At 47.3% G+C, this 24,126-nt stretch overlaps 1 protein-coding gene across 2 annotated transcripts; it reads right to left on the minus strand.

The window, feature by feature from the left end:
* Window positions 1-15,160: 15,160 nt before the first annotated feature.
* LOC138787522 (protein huluwa-like) lies at window positions 15,161-20,200 on the minus strand. 2 transcript variants are annotated; one of them, XM_069964859.1, is made up of 3 exons: window positions 17,945-20,200; window positions 16,873-17,068; window positions 15,161-15,333 (listed from the first exon to the last, which is right to left on the minus strand). In XM_069964859.1, the coding sequence occupies exons 1-3, from the start codon at window positions 18,590-18,592 to the stop codon at window positions 15,161-15,163; spliced, it is 1,017 nt and encodes a 338-aa protein (XP_069820960.1). In that variant the 5' UTR covers window positions 18,593-20,200. The 2 variants fall into 2 exon arrangements, with proteins under 2 accessions (XP_069820960.1, XP_069820961.1); XM_069964860.1 differs by having other exon boundaries at window positions 15,172-15,333; window positions 16,883-17,068.
* Between the last annotated feature and the right edge of the window lie 3,926 nt (window positions 20,201-24,126).

A 24,126-nucleotide genomic window follows, 5' to 3' on the forward strand; every position in this document is an offset into this window, starting at 1 on the left:
TTGGGGAAGAGATGGCAACAGGATGCATTATGGGACCAAGATGGCAGGGGCGGTGTGATGGGCAATGTTTTGCTGGCGACCTTGTGTCCTGGCATTGTGTGGATGTTACTGTGATAGGTACCACCTACCTGACCATTGTATACACCAGTGCTTCTCAATTCCAGTCCTCAGGCCTCACCAACAGGTCATGTTTGAGGATTTCCTTAGTTTATCACAGGTGATATAATTATACTCATCAGGTATTATCACAGGTGATCTTTGTATGGGAAATCCTCAAAACATGACCTGTTAGTGAGGCCTGAGGACTGGTATACACCAAGCTCACCCCCATGGCAGTAATAGCAGTGGCTTTTTTTATTTTATTGGATAATTGGCCACACTGCAGACATTGAGGAACATGATAAAAGAGAGCTGGGTGGTGACTGTCTTCTTATCCCCCAGATTTAAAGGAGAGGTCCAGCAAAAAATTTTTATTAATCTATTGTATTGCCCCTCAAAAGTTATACAAATCACCAATATACACTTATTACCGGAAATGCACATAAAGTGCTTTTTCCCTGCACTTACTACTGCATCAAGGCTTCACTTCCTGGATGACATGGTGATGTCACTTCCTGGATAACATGGTGGTGTCACTTCCTGGATAACATGGTGATGTCACTTCCTGGATAACATGGTGGTGTCACTTCCAGGATAACATGGTGATGTCACTTCCTGGATAACATGGTGGTGTCACTTCCTGGATAACATGGTGGTGTCACTTCCTGGATAACATGGTGGTGTCACTTCCTGGATAACATGGTGGTGTCACTTCCTGGATAACATGGTGATGTCACTTCCTGGATAACATGGTGATGTCACGACCCGACTCCCAGAGCCGTGCGGGCTGTGGTTGCTGGAGAAGATGATGGCAGGAGGACACTGAGGGATACAGGGCACTGGAGGGACACTGAGCATCCCTCTGCCATCATCCTCTCCAGCAGCCACAGCCTGCACAGCTCTGGGAGTCGGGGCGTGATATCACCATGTTATCCAGGAAGTGACATCACCATGTTATCCAGGAAGTGACATCACCATGTTATCCAGGAAGTGACATCATCATGTTATCCAGGAAGTGAAGCCTTGATGCAGTAGTAAGTGCAGGGAAAAAAGCTCTTTATAAGCATTTCCCGTAATAAGTGTATATTGGGGACTTGTATAATTTTTCAGGGGCAATACAATACTTGAAGGGGTTATCCAGTGTTACAAAAACATGGCCACTTTATTTCAGAGACAGCACCACTCTTGTCTCCAGTCCAGGTGCAGTTTGCAATTAAGCTCCATTCACTTTAATGAAACTGAGCAGCAAAACCCCGCCCAAGCTGGGGACAAGAGTGGTGCTGTCTCTGGAAAAAAAAGTGGCCATGTTTTTGTAGCGCTGGATAACTCCTTTAAAAAAAAAATTTTTGTTGGATTTCTCCTTTAACCCCCTTCAGGAACCAAAGCAAATGTGCACTTACTGCTATCCCTATGGCTGCCCCCCTATTGGTCATGCAAGCATCAGCCCCGCATGATAAGATAAGATAATCCTTTAATAGTCCTACCATGGGGAAATTCAGTGTGTTACAGCAGCATAGATATTACACATACAAAAAGCTAAAAGGTAAAGTAAAGGCATTACGATTAAAGTAGACAAAGAGAAGAAAAGGTAAAAAATATACTATAAAACATGAGACTATTTTAGTTCTTTTTGTGGAGTGATCTCTGCATAGGTCGCTGTTGGTTGTACAGCCTAACCCCAGCAGGAAGCAAGGACTTCAGATATAGCTCCTTCTCGCACTTTGGGTGAGGCAGTCGGTCACTGATAGTACTGCCCAGTGCTATCACGGTCTCGTGCATAGGATGGGAGTCATTTTCCACCACTGACAACATCCTTCCCTCCCCCACCACCTGCATCGGTTCCAGGGGGCTTCCAAGGACAGAGCCGGCCCTTCTGATCAGCTTGTCCAGTTTGTTCCTATTGCTGGTTGATATGCCGCTCCCCCAGCAGGCCACTCCGAAGAAGATGGCTGATGCCACTACAGAGTTATAGAAGGTCCTAAGCAGTGGCCCCCTGGTCTCCACAGGCCCTCAGCCTCCTGAGCAGGTAGAGCCCGCTGTGGCCCTTTCTGTACACTGTGTCCATGTGATCAGCCCAGTCCAGCTTATTATTGAGGACCACACCCAGATAGTTATACCTGTTCACTGTCTCAATGTCCGTCACCTGGATGTCCACTGGACTTGGAGGAAATTTGCACTTGCGGAAATCTACCACCATCTCCTTGGTCTTTCCAGCATTAATCCTCAGGTACCTCTATGTACTCCCTGTCGTCTTCACCTGTGATGAGGCCGACTATTGCAGAGTCATCAGGGGACTTTAGTAAGTAGCAGGTAGGTGAGTTGTACCTGAAGTCTGCAGTGTACAGTGTGAAGAGGAAGGGAGCAAGAACTGTACCCTGGGGTGCCCCCATATTACAGATGACAGTATCTGACACACAGTCCCTGGCTCTCACATACTGAGGACCCCCATATTACAGATGACAGTATCTGACACACAGTCCCTAGCTCTCACATACTGAGGACCCCCGTATTACAGATGACAGTATCTGACACACAGTCCCTGGCCCTCACATACTGAGGACCCCCGTATTACAGATGACAGTATCTGACACATAGTCCCTGGCTCACATACTGAGGACCCCCGTATTACAGATGACAGTATCTGACACAGTCCCTGGCTCTCACATACTGAGGACCCCCGTATTACAGATGACAGTATCTGACACATAGTCCCTGGCTCTCACATACTGAGGATCCCCGTATTACAGATGACAGTATCTGACACACAGTCCCTGGCTCTCACATACTGAGGACCCCCGTATTACAGATGACAGTATCTGACACAGTCCCTGGCCCTCACATACTGAGGATCCCCGTATTACAGATGACAGTATCTGACACAGTCCCTGGCCCTCACATACTGAGGACCCCCGTATTACAGATGACAGTATCTGACACAGTCCCTGGCCCTCACATACTGAGGACCCCCGTATTACAGATGACAGTATCTGACACAGTCCCTGGCTCTCACATACTGAGGACCCCCGTATTACAGATGACAGTATCTGACACACAGTCCCTGGCTCTCACATACTGAGGACCCCCGTATTACAGATGACAGTATCTGACACACAGTCCCTGGCTCTCACATACTGAGGACCCCCGTATTACAGATGACAGTATCTGACACAGTCCCTGGCCCTCACATACTGAGGACCCCCATATTACAGATGACAGTATCTGACACAGTCCCTGGCTCTCACATACTGAGGACCCCCGTATTACAGATGACAGTATCTGACACACAGTCCCTGGCTCTCACATACTGAGGACCCCCGTATTACAGATGACAGTATCTGACACACAGTCCCTGGCTCTCACATACTGAGGATCCCCGTATTACAGATGACAATATCTGACACAGTCCCTGGCTCTCACATACTGAGGACCCCCGTATTACAGATGACAGTATCTGACACAGTCCCTGGCTCTCACATACTGAGGTTGATTTGAGAGGTAATCTAGGATCCAGTTTGAGAGATGGAGATCCTCCAACAAAGCCCATCTTGTCTCTCAGTAGCCTCGGCCGTATGGTGTTAAATGCTTTGGAGAAATCAAAGAACATTATTCTCACACTGTTTCCCGGTTTCTCCAGGTAAGAAAGGGCTCTGTGTAGAAGATGGATGACGGCATCATCCACACCAATGCCCGGCCAAAAAGCAAACTGGAGAGGGTCCATGGCTGAGCTCACTAGAGGGTGGAGATGTGTGAGAACCAATCTCTCCAAGACCTTCATCAGGTGGGATGTCAGTGCTACAGGTCTACAGCCGATCAGGTCCCTTGGATGTGGTGTCTTTGGAACTGGTACCACACATGATTCCTAGCTTCAGGCTCATATTAAACATATATGTAATAATACCACACAGCTGGTCTTAAGTCTTAAGTACCCGGGCACTGATGCCATCTGGCCCTGCAGCCTTTCCAGCCTTGATCTTTCTGAGTTCCTTTCTCACCTGGGCACTTGTGAAGATCAGCCTGGAGTCTGATGACTGACTGTTACATTCATTGATCTGTAGTCATACCCATAATGCACCAATCCTGCAGCAATAAATTACTTTATGGATGTGTCCCCTGTAAATTGAATCATTGCACTTACTATATTTCCTATATAAATACTGTATCTATACATAAACACACCTACATTCTCAGATAATTCTTAGCTCCTGTTGTAGTTCCTCCAGTTGGCCAGCAGATGTCAGTGTGGTATCACATAGGCTCATTGCTCTGTACATCTGTGCTGAGAGTTTTTGGCTGAACTGTCCATGACCAATATTATAGTGTGGCTAATCTCCCTATACCCGGGAGCCAGAATTACAGTCCTGTAAGAAAGTGCTGGCGTCCTTAGAAGATCGCTACTTACATTAAAATATTGATCTATAAAGCGTCCCTTTGGACTCCTTACAGGGCAAAACTTAAGAACGGGCAGCGGTGGCATCAGACGTCTGAGGTCATTGGGTTTATGTGTTTTCCTCTTTATGATCAATTGTAAAACATCAGTATAATGCAAACCTTCAGTGTTGGCAGATATAGTTCACCCTGGCCTTAAAGGGGTTATCCTCGCTTAGAAAAACATGTCCGCTTTCTTCTATAACAGCATAACGCCTGTCCTCAAATTGGGTGCAGTTTTGCAGATCTGTTCCATTGTAGTCAATGGAGCTGAATTGTAATACCCTGCACAAACCGAGGACAGGGGTGGCGCTGTTTTTGCACAAAAGTAGCTGTTTTTTCTTTCTAATCCTGGATAAGGGCCCTATTCCACGGGCCGAGGAACGATGTAAACGAGCGCCGATCTGCTAGATCGGCGCTCGTTTACTGGGCCTATTCCACGGCCCTGATGATCGTTAAGCGAGGGCTGCAGGGACATTGTTACCGATGTCCTTGCAGCCCTTGCAGCAATAACATTACCTGTCCGGTCTCCTCCTGCGCTCCGTCTTCCTCCGCGGGTCCCGTGGCACAGCATCAACTCCGGAGCGGCCTGACTGAGCTATCAGACTGCTCAGCCAATCACTGGCCGCGGCGGTCCCGGGCAGTGACGGCTCAGGCTGCTCCGGAGCTGCTGATGCTGTGCCGCGAGACCCAGGGAGGAAGACAGAGCGCAGGAGGAGACCGGACAGGTAATGTATTGTGCATCTCAAATCGTCGATCGCCTGCCGCGCACCGCTATTCCACCGTAGCGATGTGCGGTGGGGGACCAATGATTTTAGGTCTGGCCCTAAATAAACGATCAGCCGATGACACAGTCATTGGCTGATCGTTTTCTGTATTCCACCAAGCGATAATCGGATAAGAATCTGTGGCTTCACTAGGTCTTTCCTTAGGATGTTTCCCCCCTTTCCTTTTCATCTTCTGTCAGATTTTATTAGTTTTATGTGACTAGATCTTAAAGGGGTTCTCCAGCGTTAGAAAAACATGGCCATTTTATTCCAGAGACAGCACCACTATGGTCTCCAGTTCAGGTGAGGTTTGCCATAAAGCTCCATTCACTTCAATGGAACCAAGCTGCAAAACCTGCACCCAACCTGGTGAAAAGAATGGTGCTCTAATGGTTGAGAACCCCTTTAATCATTATAAGATCTCTGCTTGCTATCAGTGAATGACAGAGGCTGTTAGTACAGTATCACGCAAATTTAGGGTGCGTTCAAACTACGGAATCTGGGCGGATAACCTGCCACGAATTCTGTTGCTCACCCCCGCTCGCATCTCCGCCCATGGCATAGACTCCATTCTATGGTCAGGCAGATTCTTTCGTCGGGCAGTGGAATTTGCCCGACCATAGAATAGAGTCTATGGCACGGACGGAGATGCGAGCGGGGGTGAGCGACAGAATCCGCCTGGATTCCTCAGTGTGAACCCACCCTTAGAAGACTCAAACCTGCTGATATCTCCCTATAGCGCCTGGGACGCAGAGGATGAAGGTTTGTCTCTTACCTTCATCCTTGGCACTGCTCCCGTGCACTTTGAAGCCATGTTCACACACAGTATATCTGTCAGTATTTTTTCAACCAAGATCAGGAGTGGACTAGAAAGGGAAAAATGATAATGGAAAGATTTGTACAGTTTCTGAGTTTTCAACAAACTCCTGGTTTTGGTTGAAAAAATACTGAGTGACATTCTGTGTGTGTGAACATAGCCTTAATGTAATTGTCTGGCCGGTAAGGCTGTTTGCAGCATTGCCCCATCCCCAGAGCGCCCTTCTAATGCTTATCATATGCATAAGCAGGAGGACATACAAGTCAGTGGGTGGGCAGGAAGGTGCACTGAGCAGCTGAGGACGCCCCTTGTGTGCCAAATAGGTTCATTTGCATATTTTATTTTTATTAAATTACTGCAAAACAGCGAGGCATCCAGAAATAAGAAGACCAGCAGTGGAATTGCAGTGTCCCAGAACAGCCCTCTTATCCTCACACTTTTACTATGACCGGTTCTGCTCTGGAAAGCTATGGTCCACTGCAAACTGTGTGTATTGTGTCACCCCCCTGCAGTATTCAGGTCTGCTATTCCATTCATTTCTTGTATGTATATTCAGGTATCAGTGCCTAAAGGTATTATGTCGCCCCCTAGTGTTCAAGTATGGTACTTCTCATGTATATTTCTCTGTACATGCCTAATGGTGTGATGATGCAATGGCTGGATGTCACGTGACTGTGCCCTGTTGCCATGATACCCCCAATGGTCATCGAGCTTTGGCTGGGGAATACCATGTGACTTCCTGTTCTACCTCAGTCTTGTTCTCCACCTTCAGGGGACAAGTTCCGTGTCTGTTCCCTCTCCCTGCTAAGAGAGAGACCTGCGTGTGCTCTGCTGCTCCAGTCCACTGGCTGTGTTCCTGTCTCAAGTCTCAAGATTCTCATCTGCGTGTCGATTCTTCAGTCATTCCTCTTATCATCTTCTCTAATCATCAACAGCAAGTATTTCATTCAAGTCTCATTCCACCCAGCATCTCATCCTCAGTTTCACTACTACTCCCATCATTCAGCACGCTACTCTCACAGCCTATTGCAGCATCACCCATTACTCTACTTTATTCAAGTCTGCCTTATACCGGTTGCATCCGGAGAGACTGTTGCTACTAGTTACCACCGTTACAATAAATATACAGCTACCATTGTTTCTGAACCTTGGCATTGGTGTGATAATTGGTGCCCTGACTAAGGACAACGAGGAATCGCATGCCCAGTATCTCTGCATGGTCAGGAGCCCGGTTTCCAGCTGTATCACCCTCGTGCCTTCCCCGTGACAACCCTATACCCTACAGCTGCCCCGGTTCCTGCCTGTTAGCACCATCTATACTGTGGAGTGGCCCCTAAGGGCCAGGGCATCGCATTTGGCGTCACGAACAGGATACAGCCTGCTTTGTGCCCACTCCAACTATTCCCCAGGGGCGCACTACAACTCCCAGAAAGATTTTGCCTAGCGTGCTCCTGCTAAAGTGGACAGTTTGCTGCATTATCATGGGTGTAATTGAAGTGCCTTGGGCCCTAGGCTGTACACAAGATGGCCGCTGTCTTCGTCAATTTCTAACTGCGCCATACCCCAGACAGGAGGGGGTTAACCGCCATGCTGCCACAGCACGGGAATCGGCTGGCGCCATAGACTTTGCTGCCGTGTCTCCTTATTGGCCACCTGTGCCGGATGACGTCACTGTTGCCGGGCAGACTGCTGGGCTGGAACTTCATCCTCTGCGCTCCGCCTCCTCCCAGGTCCTCAAGACCACACCGTGCTCAGCAAGATGGCGTCCTGTAAGGAGCAAGTACCTGCCGCTGCCGTACCGGCACCACTGGAGTCCTCTGCATCCCTGCCAGCGATCGATCCAGCGTGTCTGCTTGTTCCGCTCCCATCTGACAGCGACAGCAGCTGGGGATCCGCCCGATCTGAAGACGGGGACTGCAGCCGGGCCACTACTCCGAGCTCCGTGGATGTAGGAGAGCATACCTCGTCTGGCCTTAGTGGCTCCCCGAGTTCTGACCACTCCAGCTCCTCTAAGTTTACTTTTTCTACTGGGCCATCCCTCTCTTCTGAGGATGATCGGATTCTAGCCGAGTCCTCGACAGTGCCCCCAGACCCCGAACCCGGGGGAAAGACTTCCATTAAGGGCCCTATATCCCCGGGCCTATGGCGGCCTCCTAGGCACGACTCCCCTCCTCTGCCACGATAGGTATTCAGCCAGGACCCAAAGATTATGCAGATAATTGAGGACATTCAGCAAGCTCTCTCCACCCTGCCGCCTACTACTAAAGCTGCACCCGCTATCGCTGTGGCCGCGCCGGCAGCTTCTTCTACAGTGGGATCGGCTACAGCAGCCCCCTCTACTGCTCCCACTGCCGTGGCTAAATCTGCCTCTTCCACCACGTCAATCACTTACCATGTGGCCCCCATCATCTCTCCTATCACCACAGTGGCGCCTAGCATTGTGGTCACCACTGCATCCAGCAGTGCTTCTGCTCCAGGCCCTCCACGCTTCTACTACCCGTGGGAGAGGAGGAAGAAGCCTCCTCAGGGCCCTCCTGCATCCTTCCATTAAGCTTCACTACATAAAGCAAAGCTCTTAACTGTTCATATAACTGTTTTGTTTCAGGTTGAAAGAAGTTCTTTGCAACGTTCAAGGTTCGCACCTGGTCCTCCTGACCAAGAACTTTGTCTATTATCCAGCTATGTGCTGATGGACACTCAAATTATTGTATTGTTCTCTAGTGCCTGTCCCAGAGCCTTTACATGGACAATGGTCTAATTGCCTAAAGAGACTCTACCACACAGAGACACTTACCCAGTTCTTCCTAAAGCACTTTTCATGATTATGTGATTGTCAGAAGTTTAGTATGGCACTTCAGTATTTAAAGTCTCTTATTATCAGAGTCATATCTATTTCCTCCTCTGAGTAAGCAGAAAAGTCAGTTAGATAGTCTCAGAGTAAAGTGTGTCTTTTGAAAAGTATTTCTTCTCACAGTGTATATTTTCATGTCAGAGTCAGACAATTTTCTCCTCCTCTGAGTAAGAAGTCAGTATATATCTATAGCCTCAGAGAAAGTCTAATTTCTAAAGAGTATATTTTTCAAAGAGTGTATTTCCTCACAAGGGTATTCTATTTCCTTCGTATATTGTATTATTGTGTTATCCCCTGGGAAGATTCCTTTGAGCCAGTGTTCTCCTCAAGACCTCACACTTTTTGTTGTCTTTTGTATTTCCCTTCCTTTTGTTTCCAGTGTTTGTTCACCTATGTTTTGTCCCAACACACAGTAGTTGCTACACATAGTCATACTCAACATTTACATTTGTTCGTACATATTGCATATTCGTGTGTTCGGCCTATAGAGTAATTGAGTGTATGATAGACCGGTATGCATGAGCGCCCAAATGTATGCTTGCTTTTGTTATTTTCGTCTTTCTCTTCCAGGTGTCCAAGTCACTTCGCACAAACACCCAAGGCAGTACACAGGTCTTCACGTTCTTTTTCCAGTAGGGTAACGTATTTCATTGGAAACCTACTGTCCAAACTGTCTGGAATTTGAGGGTCGCCCGCCAGCAGTTAAGTTGTCCTGACTTCCATGTCAGATGGTTCACGCACTAACTACCTGTAACCAGAGTATGTTAGGCACCCCTAGATAAAGTCCTGCCATTAGGGTTTCTTTCTCTTCATATCTTCTCTTGTCACCTGTGCCTTGAGCGTGGGAAACACACACCTATATACTCACTAACACTCACATTCCTTCCTCTTGTCTTGTTGTCCTGGTCCTCTATGTTCATTCAGCCACATATACCTCAACTTGTGGTTCGCCGAGGTCGGCTCATTTCTAGTAGGGAGGTATGCAGTGTCCCAGAACAGCCCTCTTATCCTCACACTTTTACTATGACCGGTTCTGTTCTGGAAAGCTATGGTCCACTGCAAACTGCGTGTATTGTGTCACCCCCCTGCAGTATTCAGGTCTGCTATTCCATTCATTTCTTTTATGTATATTCAGGTATCAGTGCCTAAAGGTATTATGTCGCCTCCCAGTGTTCAAGTATGGTACTTCTCATGTATATTTCTCTGTACATGCCTAATGGTGTGATGATGCAATGGCTGGATATCACGTGACTGTGCCCTGTTGCCATGGTACCCCCAATGGTCATTGAGCTTTGGCTGGGGAATACCATGTGCCTTTCTGTTCTACCTCAGTCTTGTTCTCCACCTTCAGGGGACAAGTTCTGTGTCTTTCCTCTCTCCCTGCTGAGAGAGAGACCTGCGTGGGCTCTGCTGCTCCAGTCCACTGGCTGTGTTCCTGTCTCAAGTCTCAAGATTCTCATCTGGGTGTCGATTCTTCAGTCATTCCTCTCATCATCTTCTCTAATCATCAACAGAAAGTATTTCATTCAAGTCTCATTCCACCCAGCATCTTATCCTCAGTATCACTACTACTCCCATCATTCAGCACGCTACTCTCACAGCCTATTGCAGCATCACCCATTACTCTGCCTTATTCAAGATTGCTTTATTCCCGGTTGCATCCGGAGAGACTGTTGCTACTAGTTACCACCGTTACAATAAATATACAACTACCGTTGTTTCTGATCCTTGGCATTGGTGTGATAATTGGTGCCATGACTAAGGACAACGAAGAATCGCACGCCCAGTATTCCTGCATGGTCAGGAGCCCGGTTTCCAGCTGTATCACCCTCGTGCCTTCACAGTGACAACCCTATACCCTACAGCTGCCCCGGTTCCTGCCTGTTAGCACCATCTATACTGTGGAGTGGCCCCTAGGGGCCAGGGCATTGCAGAATCACCACCCATCCAGCTACAGGTACCTATCAGCAGGTTCATATGTATGTTCCTTTAAGTGGAAAACCAAAAACAGCCATTCCTTCTCTATGAGCGCAGAGTGACTAACCCCTGCAGCTTCTCTGAAAAATAAATGGAGCAGCGACACACATGTGTAACCCCCCTGACCCCTATGTCCTTTATTCTGTGGCTAGGGGATCATTTTTGTGGCCCATTTTAATTCCTTCAATGTCTCAATATTTTTGCAGACATCAATAGTAAAAGCAATTTTAAGAAACTCTGTTATAGGTTTTATTAGGCCAACAACCCCCTCCCCTTTCCCCACCGTGCTTTATTGTAGGGAGGGTATGGGGCAGGTAAGGAACAGTACTGTTTCCTCATGATGTCACACATGACACTTAAAGCGAAAGTACCAGCAGGTTCTGCCCTCCCCTCTGTGACGCAGCTCCATTAAAATCTGCGCCACAGAGAGGAGGGGGTTTCGTCACACTAGGGGCGGATGGGCCCACCTCCAGTGTTTCAGGCCAGGCTGGTGACCAGGAATATGTTGCAAGCAGGAACCAGGCTGCGATTAAAAAAAAAAAGGACCACTGCATCGGTGCCGGTCTAGTAATGTAAAGATCTTGATGTACTTGTTGGTGCATTTGCTTTAAGGCCCTATTACACAAACGATTATCATCCTGCTCGCTGTCTGTACATGTAATAGCACAGAAAGCGAACGCTGACCTGATAAGCCGCCACTTGCTCCCCCCTCAATATCGTGCCGTGTAATACAGCCTTTACAGTTAAGGCCAAAAAGTTCAATCTTGGTTTCCCCAGACCAGAGCATCTTGTTTCTCAGTCTGTGAGCCCTTTAGGACTGTGAGACCTTAGATAGACAGGACTCTATCAATCACATTCAACCATCTAAATTTACCTCCAATGACTCCAATGTAGATGGGGGGAAAAAACAATTAAAGGGTCTGAAGACTTTGCGAGTACATTGTATACAGACATCCTGCTGCTATTGGGGCACGATGGGAGTTGTAGTTTTACAACAGCCAGGGCCATATTTACCACTAGGCACTTGTGGTCTGGTGCCTAAGGCAGCACCTTGAAGGGGGGGAAGCACCAGGGGGCAGAGGGAAGTAAACAAGTTTTTTTTTTCTTTTTAACCTCCCATTCAGACATGGGGGAGATTTATCAAACTGGTGTAAAGTACAATTGTCTTAGTTGCCCCTAGCAACCAATTAGATTCCAACTTCCATTCCTCACAGGTTCTTTGAAAAATGAAAGGTGGAATCTGATTGGTTGCTAGGGGCGACTGAGCCAGTTTCACGTTACACCAGTTTAATAAATCTCTCCCTTAGTGTCTTTTAAAGGGGGGGGGGGGGGGGGTGTATGGTGGCATTGTTTAGGTCTGGTATGGGGGTGTTATCCAGGCACAATATGGAAGTATTGGTCAGGTCTGGTGTGGTGGTGTTTAGAGATGAACAGCGCTGATGTTCAGGTTTGGATGAATTCAAACCATTGGTATTTGACTACCGCAGTCTTCCTGTTCCGTGGGGAAGGTGGAGACAGCATGAGTCCCGTCTGGAAAACATAAATACCGCCTGGGCCATAGGTTGTATTCCTGTTTTCCAGGCGGGACTCGGTCTGTCTCAGCCTTCCGCACAGAGCAGGAAGACTGCGGGCGTCAAATATAGATGGTTGAAGTTCATACAAACCTGAACATCAGCGCTGTTCAATCATCTCTAGTGGTATTATCCAATACACAGTTTGGTAGTATTGGTTAGGTCTGCTATGGCGGTGTTACCCAGTCACAGTATGGTGGTGTTACCCGGTCACAGTATGGTGGTATTGGTCAGGTCTGGTATGGTGGTGTTACCTGGTCACAGTATGGTGGTATTGGTCAGGTCTGGTATGGCGGTGTTATCCAGTCACAGTATGGTGGTATTGATTAGGTCTGGTGTTGTGGTGTTACCCAGTCACAGTATGGTGGTATCAGGTCTGGTATGGCAGTGTTATCCAGTCACAGTATGGTGGTATCAGGTCTGGTGTTGTGGTGTTACCCTGTCACAGTATGGTGGTATTGGTCAGGTCTGGAATGGTGGTGTTATCCAGTCACAGTATGGCGGTATTGGTCAGGTCTGGTATGGCAGTGTTATCCAGTCACAGTATGGCGGTATTGGTCAGGTCTGGTATGGCAGTGTTATCCAGTCACAGTATGGCGGTATTGGTCAGGTCTGGTATGGCGGTGGTAAATTTGAGGCCTGGAGCTATTACCTATAAATCCTGTGGTGAGACTTCTATCAGACAATATGCAGACGGCTCTAATCATTGATTCAATGTGGAAATTTTTTTATGTTTTTAGCCATGAAAAACGCCATTCAGACAATGTTTCTACATGTAGAGAAATGCATGTGGCCAAAACCAGGCTCCCCCACGCTCCTCAAGATGGGGCGTCTTCTGGTTTAGTGCCTAGGGCAGCAGCAGCTGTTAATACGGCCCTGACAACAGCTGGAGAGCTGAGGGTTGGAGGTCACCGCTCTTACCCACAGATCTACAAGTCATGTATGGAAAGAATCCTTTAATGATGATAAAAGTATAAAATAAATTAAAATAATGTTCTTAGTCAGCTGACCACAATCTCATACATATACAATACCAATAAACTCACAAAACATACATTAAAACCAACAGGACAAAGGGGGTGAGGGGTCAAATAACAGACATAGACCCCACACAGGGGACACTGATGGTGTATGTCACAGGTGTCAAACCTGTGGACCTTCAGCTGCTGCAAAACTACAACTCCCATCATGCCTGGACAGCCTTCGGCTGTCCAGGCATGATGGGAGTTGTAGTTTTGCAACAGCTGGAGGGCAGCAGGTTTAATACCCTGTGGTCTATGTGGAAGGGACAGCAAAAAATGTGGATGACAGATGTTACGCAAGCAGGATATGTTTCTAGTCTTATTGGGACAAGAATACCACTGTAAGCAGATCCCTGACAAATTAACATTTATAGCATTTATATCTTTATAAAAGTCCAGGTTACAGTCCGTATTCTACTTCAGAGCTGCATTCACAGTTCTACAGGCTCCAGAGCTGAAATCTTCCAGCATGCTCCGCTTATTGCAGTACTGAGATTTCTCTGGTGATTTCCCTTCCAGGAAGTGTCCTCTTTACTTCAATAGTACCATCAATAGTATAGGAGCTCAGCGGTTTCTAACCACCAGCTTGCTGACGGTTTCCAATAACCTTTCTAATGCAGTATAATAATAATAATAATAGTTGTTAGATATTCAGGCTGTAGAGTCCCCGTCCTGTCGTCTAAGGTCGGACCTGCTTTCATCTGCCACATCCATCGTATTTGGATTTTTGTTACATGTAAAAGTGACGGACTACACAACACAGACTAATAGAGACGGAGACGGAAGGCAGCGGGGACATGGCACTCTTTTTTTGTTCTGGTCATCCCTGACCAATAAAAAAAAAAAGTTTCCGATCCGATCACATAATCAATATTTTTGTGTAATAAAAAAAAAATATCTTCATATTAAACATAAAGAAGGGCTCCGCAGACTGGGGAAGGGGGGAGGGTGTGAATTGGCGATAAGGGTGAGGGGAATCTGTGGGGTGATGGGTAAACTGGTGCAGGGAGGGTTAACACTGTGTAGGGGGCGCTGTGTACAGGGGGTAGGTGATTTCTGTATGTGTGGTGCGATAGGGAGCAGTGGGGTACTGATTGTGGTAGGAGATGGGGTCCTATAGACTAAACATAGAATTTTGGGGTGCAGATAGGATTCTCTGTGCAGGTATTGAGCGGGAGCGCTGGAGGTATAAGGGTGTATGTGTATATAACATGGTGAAGGCTAGGGCGTAAAATGGGGGTGTTCCCTATAAATAATGGGTGAGTGATGGAAAATGTTGGGGTGCAGGTCAATATTGACAGAGTGGATCATGGTAAATACAGGGGTGCAGAACAGTATCCAGTGGACATAAGGGCAGGTAAGATGGGGGTGAGGGGTGTGAATATCGGGGGGCAAAGGTTGGTAGTAGCGTGTCTGGGGGTGCAGGGCAGTATTCTATGAATTCATATATGGTAGGGGGCTTGGTGTGCGCTGTAGGAAGTATAATGTGGGGGTGTTGGTGACTTCAATGTTTGATATTGGGAGGTTAAGTGAGGGCACTGGGGACTAATTGAGGTACAAGACAGCGAGTGGATGGTATTGGGGTGCAGGGAGTTGGGGGGGGTAAGTCTGCGAGGTTGGGGTAGAGTCCCTTATACCCAGTACTGCTTGCTGCAGATGACTGGGATGTGGTGGTGGTGTCTGTTCTCCCTGCGGAGCCGGTTCTTCCTCATATAACAGGGGTCATAGTAATCCCATTCCATCCCAGAGGCCCAGGACTGCGAGCAGGTGTCACTGTCTGAGGATAAGATGTGCAGAGAGATACCTGCAGGAGAGACACAAAGAGAAGATGAGGACAGGAGGAGAGGATGAGGACAGGAGGAGAGGATGAGGACAGCAGGAGAGACACGAAGAAAAGATGAGACACAGGAGGAGAGGATGAGGACAGGAGGAGAGACAGGAGGAGAGGATGACGACAGGAGGAGAGACAGGAGGAGAGGATGAGGACAGGAGGAGAGGATGAGGACAGGAGGAGAGGATGAGGACAGGAGGAGAGGATGAGGACAGGAGGAGAGGATGAGGACAGGAGGAGAGGATGAGGACAGGAGGAGAGACAGGAGGAGATGATGAGGACAGGAGGAGAGACAGGAGGAGATGATGAGGACAGGAGGAGAGACAGGAGGAGATGATGAGGACAGGAGGAGAGACAGGAGGAGATGATGAGGACAGGAGGAGAGGATGAGGACAGGAGGAGAGACAGGAGGAGATGATGAGGACAGGAGGAGATGATGAGGACAGGAGGAGAGACACGAAGAAAAGATGAGGACAGCAGGAGAGGACAGAGACAGGAGGAGAGACACGAAGAAAAGATGAGACACAGGAGGAGATGATGAGGACAGGAGGAGACACAGGAGGAGAGGATGAGGACAGGAGGAGAGGATGAGGACAGGAGGAGAGACACGAAGAGAAGATGAGGACAGGAGGAGAGACGGGAGGAGAGACACGAAGAAAAGATGAGAGACAGGAGGAGATGATGAGGACAGCAGGAGAGGATATGGACTGGAGGAGAGACAGGAGGAGAGGATGAGGACAGGAGGAGAAGATGTGTCTATGCTGGGTATGAGATGGGGGGAAAAGCAGGGGGGGGGGTGATACAGCGGCAAAATGATGGATCCTACTAACACAATCAATGGCCATACAATATCTATACACTTATAGGCTATGTTCACATTATGTAAAAACAGTGGCCGTTGTTTGCAGTGTCAACATCTGCTATATACTGCCAATATATTGCCATATGGGCCGCAGGAACATTATTTAGAGGGGAGCTTTCAGCAGGTTAGACATATGTGCACGGAATGCTGAGGAGGAAAGTATGTCTCTTTAAATACATCAAATTGTACGGGCCCTATGGGTGTGACTGACAATCAATTATGCATGAATTTTCAGTCACACTAAGGCCGGTATGAAAGCTACACGCTTAGTGTGAACTGTCAAATATTTTTGGAAGCAACCGGCAGAAACAATTGACAGGTCAATTTTTTTCACCGCCGTATTGAACAACGGCCGTACTAAAAAAAAAAAAAAAAAAAAAAGGCTGTGGGGGAGATTTGTCAAACATGATGTAAAGTGAAACTGGCTCAGTTGCCCCTAGCAACCAATCAGATTCCACCTTTCATTCCTCACAGGCTCTTTGGAAAATGAAAGGTGGAATCTGATTGGTTGCTAGGGGCAACTGAGCCAGTTTCACTTTACACCATGTTTGAAAAATCCCCCCCCCTGTGTGTGAACATGGCCATATAGTGCACCAACACAATTTCCTGTCATCTCTGGCTTGGTGTCTCTATGGCGGGTTTCTACTGACCTGCACTGACCCCAAAATCACTGTCCAGGCCCGGGCCCAGGAAGCTGCTGTTTCCTGACGATCGAGTTGGTGTGTCATCTGGGGGGATGCTGCTGGCGTGGTCAAAGAGTACAGACCCCAAAGGGGTGAACGGTGCTCCCAGAGTTTTCCTCTGTGTACTGGTCTTATTGCAGTACTTTACCTGCGGAGTCATCATCTGAAGAGAAAGGAACAGAAGAGAGTATTACAACCCCAGAATATACTCTATACATAGAACACTACATCTCCCAGCATGGGCCAACCATGTAATACTATTCTATTCATACAGAATTACATCCTCCAACATGACCACAACACAATTTCATTATACTCTATGCATAGATCACTACAACCCACCTACTGGATATGACCATTAGGCATTAAAAAAAACTGCATAATACTCAGGCAAAATATTTTCCTTTTAAATCTGGTTTCAGAAAGTTATAAAGATTTGTAATTTACTTCTATTTAAAAATCTCCAGTCTTCCAGTACTTATCAGCTGCTGTATGTCCTGCAGTAAGTGTTGTATTCTCTCCAGTCTGACACAGTGCTCTCTGCTGCCACCTCTGTCCATGTCAGGAACTGTCCAGAGCAGCAGCAAATCCCCATAGAAAACCTCTCCTGCTCTGGACAGTTCCTGACATGGACAAAGGTGGCAGCAGAGAGCACTGTGTCAGACTGGAAAGAATAAACCACTTCCTGCAGGACATACAGCAGCTGATGTTTTCTTTCCAGTCTGACACAGTGCTCTCTGCTGCCACCTCTGTCCATGTCAGGAACTGTCCAGGCGGGAGAGGTTTTCTATAAGGGATTTGCTGCTGCTCTGGACAGTTCCTGACATGGACAGAGGTGGCAGCAGAGAGCACTTTGTCAGACTGGAGAGAATACACCACTTCCTGCAGGACATACAGCAGCTAATAAGTACTGGAAGACTAAAGATTTTTAAATAGAAGTAAATTACAAATCTTTATAACTTTTTGAAACTAGTTGATCTGAAAGAAAAAGATTTTTACCGGAGTACGCCTATACTAGGCAAAGAAAAGTCTGACTTACCCCAGGTAGTATTTGCAGAGCGGCTGGCGTGTTGGGTGGAGCCGCGTTTTGCGCAGACTCTAGCTCGCTGTACGATATTCTGCCGCCTCCTCCACCACCATCTTCCACTTCATTCCAGATGATCCTTCTATCCTGAGACATGGCGGGAGATCCAGTGGGGCAACAGGACACAGATGGGGCATGGGGTGGGCGCAGATAGAAGGGTCTCACAGGGGTCTCATTCTGCTTATGACACCATTCTCTGGTGGTCTGCAGTCTATCGACGGATGCATGGGCACTCTCGCCAAGGGCCAGCGTGGCTTCCAAACCTTGACTGACGGCCGCACAGTAGCTGTCATATGTAGACTTGTCTGGGCCGCCAGGCTCTGGTCTGTTATTAGGCCCAGTGCTGTTGTTCCTACAGGCGGGGTTGTTGCCCCTTGATACCCCTCCTCGCCTCTTACCCTTTTTCTTCAGGGGCAGGACAGGAAGGCGGTGGAAGAGCAAAAAGCAATTGATGAGGAAGAGTAAAACCACACATGGGAGGAGGATGAAAACCAGGAGCGTGAGAGACGGCTGCAAGGCCAACTTCTCCTCTACAGAGGGAGCAGCCTGGGCCGTGGGGTTCCCCCCAACTATGGGAGGGAGAGAGGGGGTCACAGACACCATGGCATTACCAGATTCTAGAGTATTTGGAATAGGATAAAGGGGGAGGGGAGTCTGGAGGCATTGGGTCAGGCTCAATAGCTGGAGGGAGGACTAGGGATCAGGGATTGGGTTTGGGTTTGGGTTTGGTTTCCATCTTCAGCCTGCAATCTGGGCTGCAAACGGAGGAACTACAACATCCACCATAACATGCTGGGAGTTGTAGTGCCACAACCAGGATGTCATACAGGGATTCTATATAATGGTCTCTGTACTGTCCTGGGAGGTAGAAAAAGGGTTAATGTGACGTGTCAATCAATCCCATAGGTAATTGTGCCTATGTCCGGCCCCTGGTAACACCTGCACAGCACTGAGTGAGTACAACATTATACCAGAGCGTCTCTACCTTTATAGGTGAGTAATAAATCTCTATGGCCAAACCGTAATAATTTGTAAACGACTAGTAGGTACCATTAGCTTTTTACAGTGTAAGAGTACAGATTATGGAGTCGATGTTTCCTGCAGTCCTATGTAACACCACAAATAACTCTCTAAGTACAGATAATGTAGTATATATGACTTGCAGTCCTATGTAACATCACATATAATACAGCGATGGCTCTCTGAGTACAGATAATCTAGTAGATGTCACCTGCAGTCCTATGTAACACCACAGATAACACAGTGATGACTCTCCAAGTACAGGTAATGTAGTAGAAGTGACCTGCAGTCCTATGTAACACCACAGATAACCCAGTGATAACCCTCTGAGTACAGATAATATAGTAGATGTGACCTGCAGTCCTATGTAACACCACACATAACACAGTAATGACTCTCTGAGTACAGATAATGTAGATGTGACCTGCAGTCCTATGTAACACCACAGATAACACAGTGATAACCCTCTGAGTACAGATAATGTAGTAGATGTGACCTGCAGTCCTGTGTAACACCACACATAACACAGTGATATCTCTCTGAGTACAGATAATGTAGTAGATGTGACATGCAGTCCTATGTAACACCACACATAACACAGTGATAACTCTGAGTACAGGTAATGTGCCCCCTTGTTGATGGATCTGGGTCACACAGCTCTGGAGCAGAGATTCCGGTATACTGCGTCAGTATTACTGATCATCAGTGAATTTCTGGAAATGTACTAGGTTATTAGGTTGGTGACATTTCTGCGGCTGGGGGTTCGGGGTGTCGGGGGCGATGGGATCCTCTGCCCATTCGGCATATGGATCCCAGTCACTTTGTGTGACATTTATGTTGCTTGCTTGGTCCATTCCTGGAAATTGCTCCTGAAATAGCAGAGTTAAATGTGTGCTGGGAACCGTGTCCCAGTTATAACCGGCGCCCTTGACACCTCAGCGGATGATTTACCGGAGGCGTCAGCAGGTGGGTTTAACCCTTTCCCAGACTGGTACAGGCCAGCCGTGGATTTCTGTATGTTTTTAATATTATTGATATAATGCCTCAGCGCAGGGTTACGGGATATCACTCATCTCCACCTCACACTGGCGGCCATTTTTGTTGTCATGAAACTGTCTATGAGCATGGCTGTTACCCATAGTAACCAATCAGAGCTCAGCTTTCATTTCATACTGTGTCCTGGAAAACTGAAATCTGTGCTCTGATTGGTTGCTATGGGCAACAGGTTTTTGTGTTTATGTTCGCTCCAAAGTATTTAACGTCCATATTACATCAGATATGTGGAGTTTGTTAATCTTCGGTGTTATTCACATGGGTCCTAACGGAGCCCCCTACAAAGATGTGGGCTAAACCCTGGGCATAAGAGGACATTTGGGGGAGAAAATTCATGTGGTCTGGGATAATGCTTAAAGGGGTACTCCGGGTGAGAGGGTTTTTTTCAATGTCCACTTACCTCCAAGAGTTCCCGCCTCTGCCGCTGAATGGCTGAGCAGGCTTGAAACGTCACGTCTCAAGCCGCGTCATAGACCAGGTAGAGACCAGAGCAGCGCATTGCAGGACCTTGTGCTGGAGCCAGGGGGGCAAGTGGACGTCGTTGCTTTCATTCACCCCCTCCCCGGCCATAGTGAAAACTGCCCTCCAGCCTAGAGTATCCCTTTAAGGGTGCCTTCACACGTATTTGATCCGATCTGCTGAGGATCCCTTGTCAGTTATTTTGAATGTGAAGACATACTCGCAACAAGAATGACATCCGAGTATGCGAGTATGTAACTGACGGGCCGTTAACCCCACGCCGGCCAGAGCATACATTACCTGCTCCGCGCACTGGCTTGCTTGCGGGGCTCCTGGCATCCACACATCCTGCTCAGCCAATCATTGGCTGCGGTGGAGCAGTGCACTGATTGGCTGAGCGGGACGTCCATCCAGGGGCCCCCGAAGCAAGCCAGAGAGTAGAGCAGGTACAGTATGGTCCGGCCGGTGGGGGGGGGGGGTACTATAGACTTTATCACACCCAGAGATGGAAGGAGAAGAAGCCTAGTCCTGCGGTGTGAACACACAGACCCCAACTGTGCAAACTTTTTGACATTGCCCATTAAAAGTGTCATGACGGTCCGCTGTCGGATTAATGTAGATTTTCTCTCTTAGGGTAGCTTCACACGTAACGTCTGCGACGGGGCAGCGCACTGATTGGCTGACCGCCGGGAGCCCCCAAAGAAAGCCAGAGTGGGGACCCGCTGCAGTATGTTCCCGGGCCGCGGGGGGTTAATGGTGCTGAGTTTGACATACTTAAACTGAGTGGGATGAGTATGTCAGCCTATTGAAGTGAACAGGCAAGTATCCGCAGCGGATTTCGCAGTGAGAAATCCAATGCGGATGCGTTACGTGTGAAGCTAAGTTTGGGTCTCCATGCGTTACGTTTGAAGGAAGTTTGGGTCTCCATGGATGCGATTGTAAAACGAGTCACCTGCACTATAATCTAATTACGTGTTGTTATCCATGGAGACCCAAATTTCCAGAGGAAATCTACTTTGATCCAGCAGTGGGCTGTCATGCCAGGTACACTTTAAGGGTGCCTTTCCACCTACCGGATCCACAGCGGATCTCACTTCTGCGGATTCGAAGAGAGAACCACTGCGGATCCGGTATCAAGTAACCCCTATGATAGCACATATTCGCAGCGGGATTGACATCCCGCTGTGAATATGTGCTTTAACTCCCTGGTGCCCGCAGCTCCGCCGTCGCATCCCCCATCCCGGCCACATCCCCCCAGCTGCAGTGAGGCTGCCGACTCAGATCAGCTGAGCGGGACCGGAGCCGGGGGGATGTGGCCAGGATGGGGGGGATGTGCCGCCACCGGGGATGGGGGATGCGACGGTGGGGCTGCGGGCACCAGGGAGTTAAAGCACATATTCACAGCGGGATGTTTATCCCGCTGCAAATATGTGCTATCATAGGGGCGAATTGATACCGGATCTCGCTTCGAATATGTGCTATCATAGGGGTGAATTAATACCGGATCTCGCTTCGAATCTGCAGAAGTGAGATCCGCTGTGGATCCGGTAGGTGTGAAGGCACCCTAAGGGAAACTCTAAGCCATAGTTGTAGAGATGCGGAAGAACAACCCTTAAACTCCCCCTAAGGAAGTGCACCATTGATGGCTGATTTACTAAAAGAGGAAACGTGACTGGTTAGAGAGTAATGTCCGCTTCATAAATCCCGGTATTATACAGCACCGCTCCCTGTATTGTGCTAGTCACTGTCCTGCAGGATGGAGGCTGGGCGGCTGCCTGGCACTGAGGGTAATGCTGGGCCGCCCTGGCAGAGGCCTCTCTGCTTTTAATCATATTAAATGAGGAGCTGTCATGTTCTCAAGTGCAAAATGGAAAAAGTCAGCACAAACAGTTGGTGCTATTCATTGCATGTGACTCATACCGCACTATCTATGGAGCAGCCGAGGTGTCAGCAATGATAAAGAGACCGTCTATTGCTGTGGGATTCTAACAGGACCATAATAGGTGCCCCCTGCCCAGGATCCATGCCCCATACCCAGCAATGAATTTTTTTAGATGCAGTACTATAGTAGTTCTATTCTTGTATTGAGGAGCAGTATTATAGTAGTTCTATTCTTGTATATAGGAGCAGTATTATAGTAGTTATATTCTTGTATATAGGTGCAGTGTTATAGTAGTTATATTCTTGTATATAGGTGCAGTGTTATAGTAGTTATATTCTTGTATATAGGGGGCAGTATTATAGTAGTTATATTCTGGTATATAGGGGGCAGTGTTATAGTAGTTCTATTCTTGTATATAGGAGCAGTATTATAGTAGTTATATTCTTGTATATAGGTGCAGTATTATAGTAGTTATATATTGTGGTATATAGGAGCAGTATTATAGTAGTTATATTCTTGTATATAGGGGGCAGTATTATAGTAGTTATATTCTGGTATATAGGAGCAGTGTAGAAGTAGTTATATTTTTGTACATATTCTTATATTATATAAGATGCAATATTATAATGGTTAAAAACTTATCCAGAATTAAAGGGGTTACCCAGGATTACAAAAAATGCATGTCCCCCCCCACCCCCTACACTCCTGTCCTCAGTCTGTGTTTGCTATAGCAGCTCAATTCCAAGTGAATACAGCTGAGTTCCAATACCACGCAAAACCCGAGGACAGGTGTGACGCTCTTTTCGAGAAAGAGCAGCCATGTTTTTCTAATTCCAGATGATCTCTTTAAATTTTTACCTTTGTTTGCTCCTTCAGAGATGAATGTCGTTTATAAGGGTCCATTTACACAGAAAGATTATCTGACAGATTATCTGCCAAAGATTTGAAGCCAAAGCCAGAAACAGACTATAAACAGAGATCAGGTCATAAAGAAAAGCTTGAGATTTCTAGTCTTTTCAAATCCATTCCTGGCTTTGGCTTCATATCTTTGGCAGATAATCTTTCTGTGTAAATGAACCCTAAGTATATTGTATCTGCTCAAACTGAAAGATCACACAACTGGACAACTTTACCCAGAGGATAACTATAATGGAAAGATTTGCACCTTGCAGTAAGTGTCTCTGCCAGTGTCACATACCATCTTGGCACTCCACATACTAAAGCTGCCCAAACAATTTCCAAAGGTTCATTCAGCTGACAGCGCTCTCTGCAGATCCTTCCCATACACATGCACACTCTGCTGAGGTTACATACATTCTAAGGCTGGGTTCACACTATGTATATTTGAGGCTGTATTTGTCAGGCTGTATAGCAACCAAAACCAGGAGTGGATTGAAAACACAGAAAGGCTCTGTTCACATAATGTTGTAATTGAGTGGATGGCCATCATTTAATGGCAAATATTTGCTGTTATTTTAAAACAACGGCTGTGGTATTGAAATAATGGCCGTTATTTACTGTTATATGGCGGCCATCCACTTAATTTCAACATTGTGTGAACAGATCCTTTCTGTGTTTTCAATCCACTCCTGGTTTTGGTTGCTATGAGGACCTGACATGAGGACCAAATACTGCCTGAAATATACATAGTGTGAACCCAGCCTAAATGCGAAATGGGGAGAATGACTTTGTCAGACACCACTGTTAGTGGTTTATATCCTTG

The sequence above is a fragment of the Dendropsophus ebraccatus genome, chromosome 3 (assembly GCF_027789765.1).
Source record: "Dendropsophus ebraccatus isolate aDenEbr1 chromosome 3, aDenEbr1.pat, whole genome shotgun sequence".
NCBI lineage: Eukaryota > Metazoa > Chordata > Amphibia > Anura > Hylidae > Dendropsophus > Dendropsophus ebraccatus.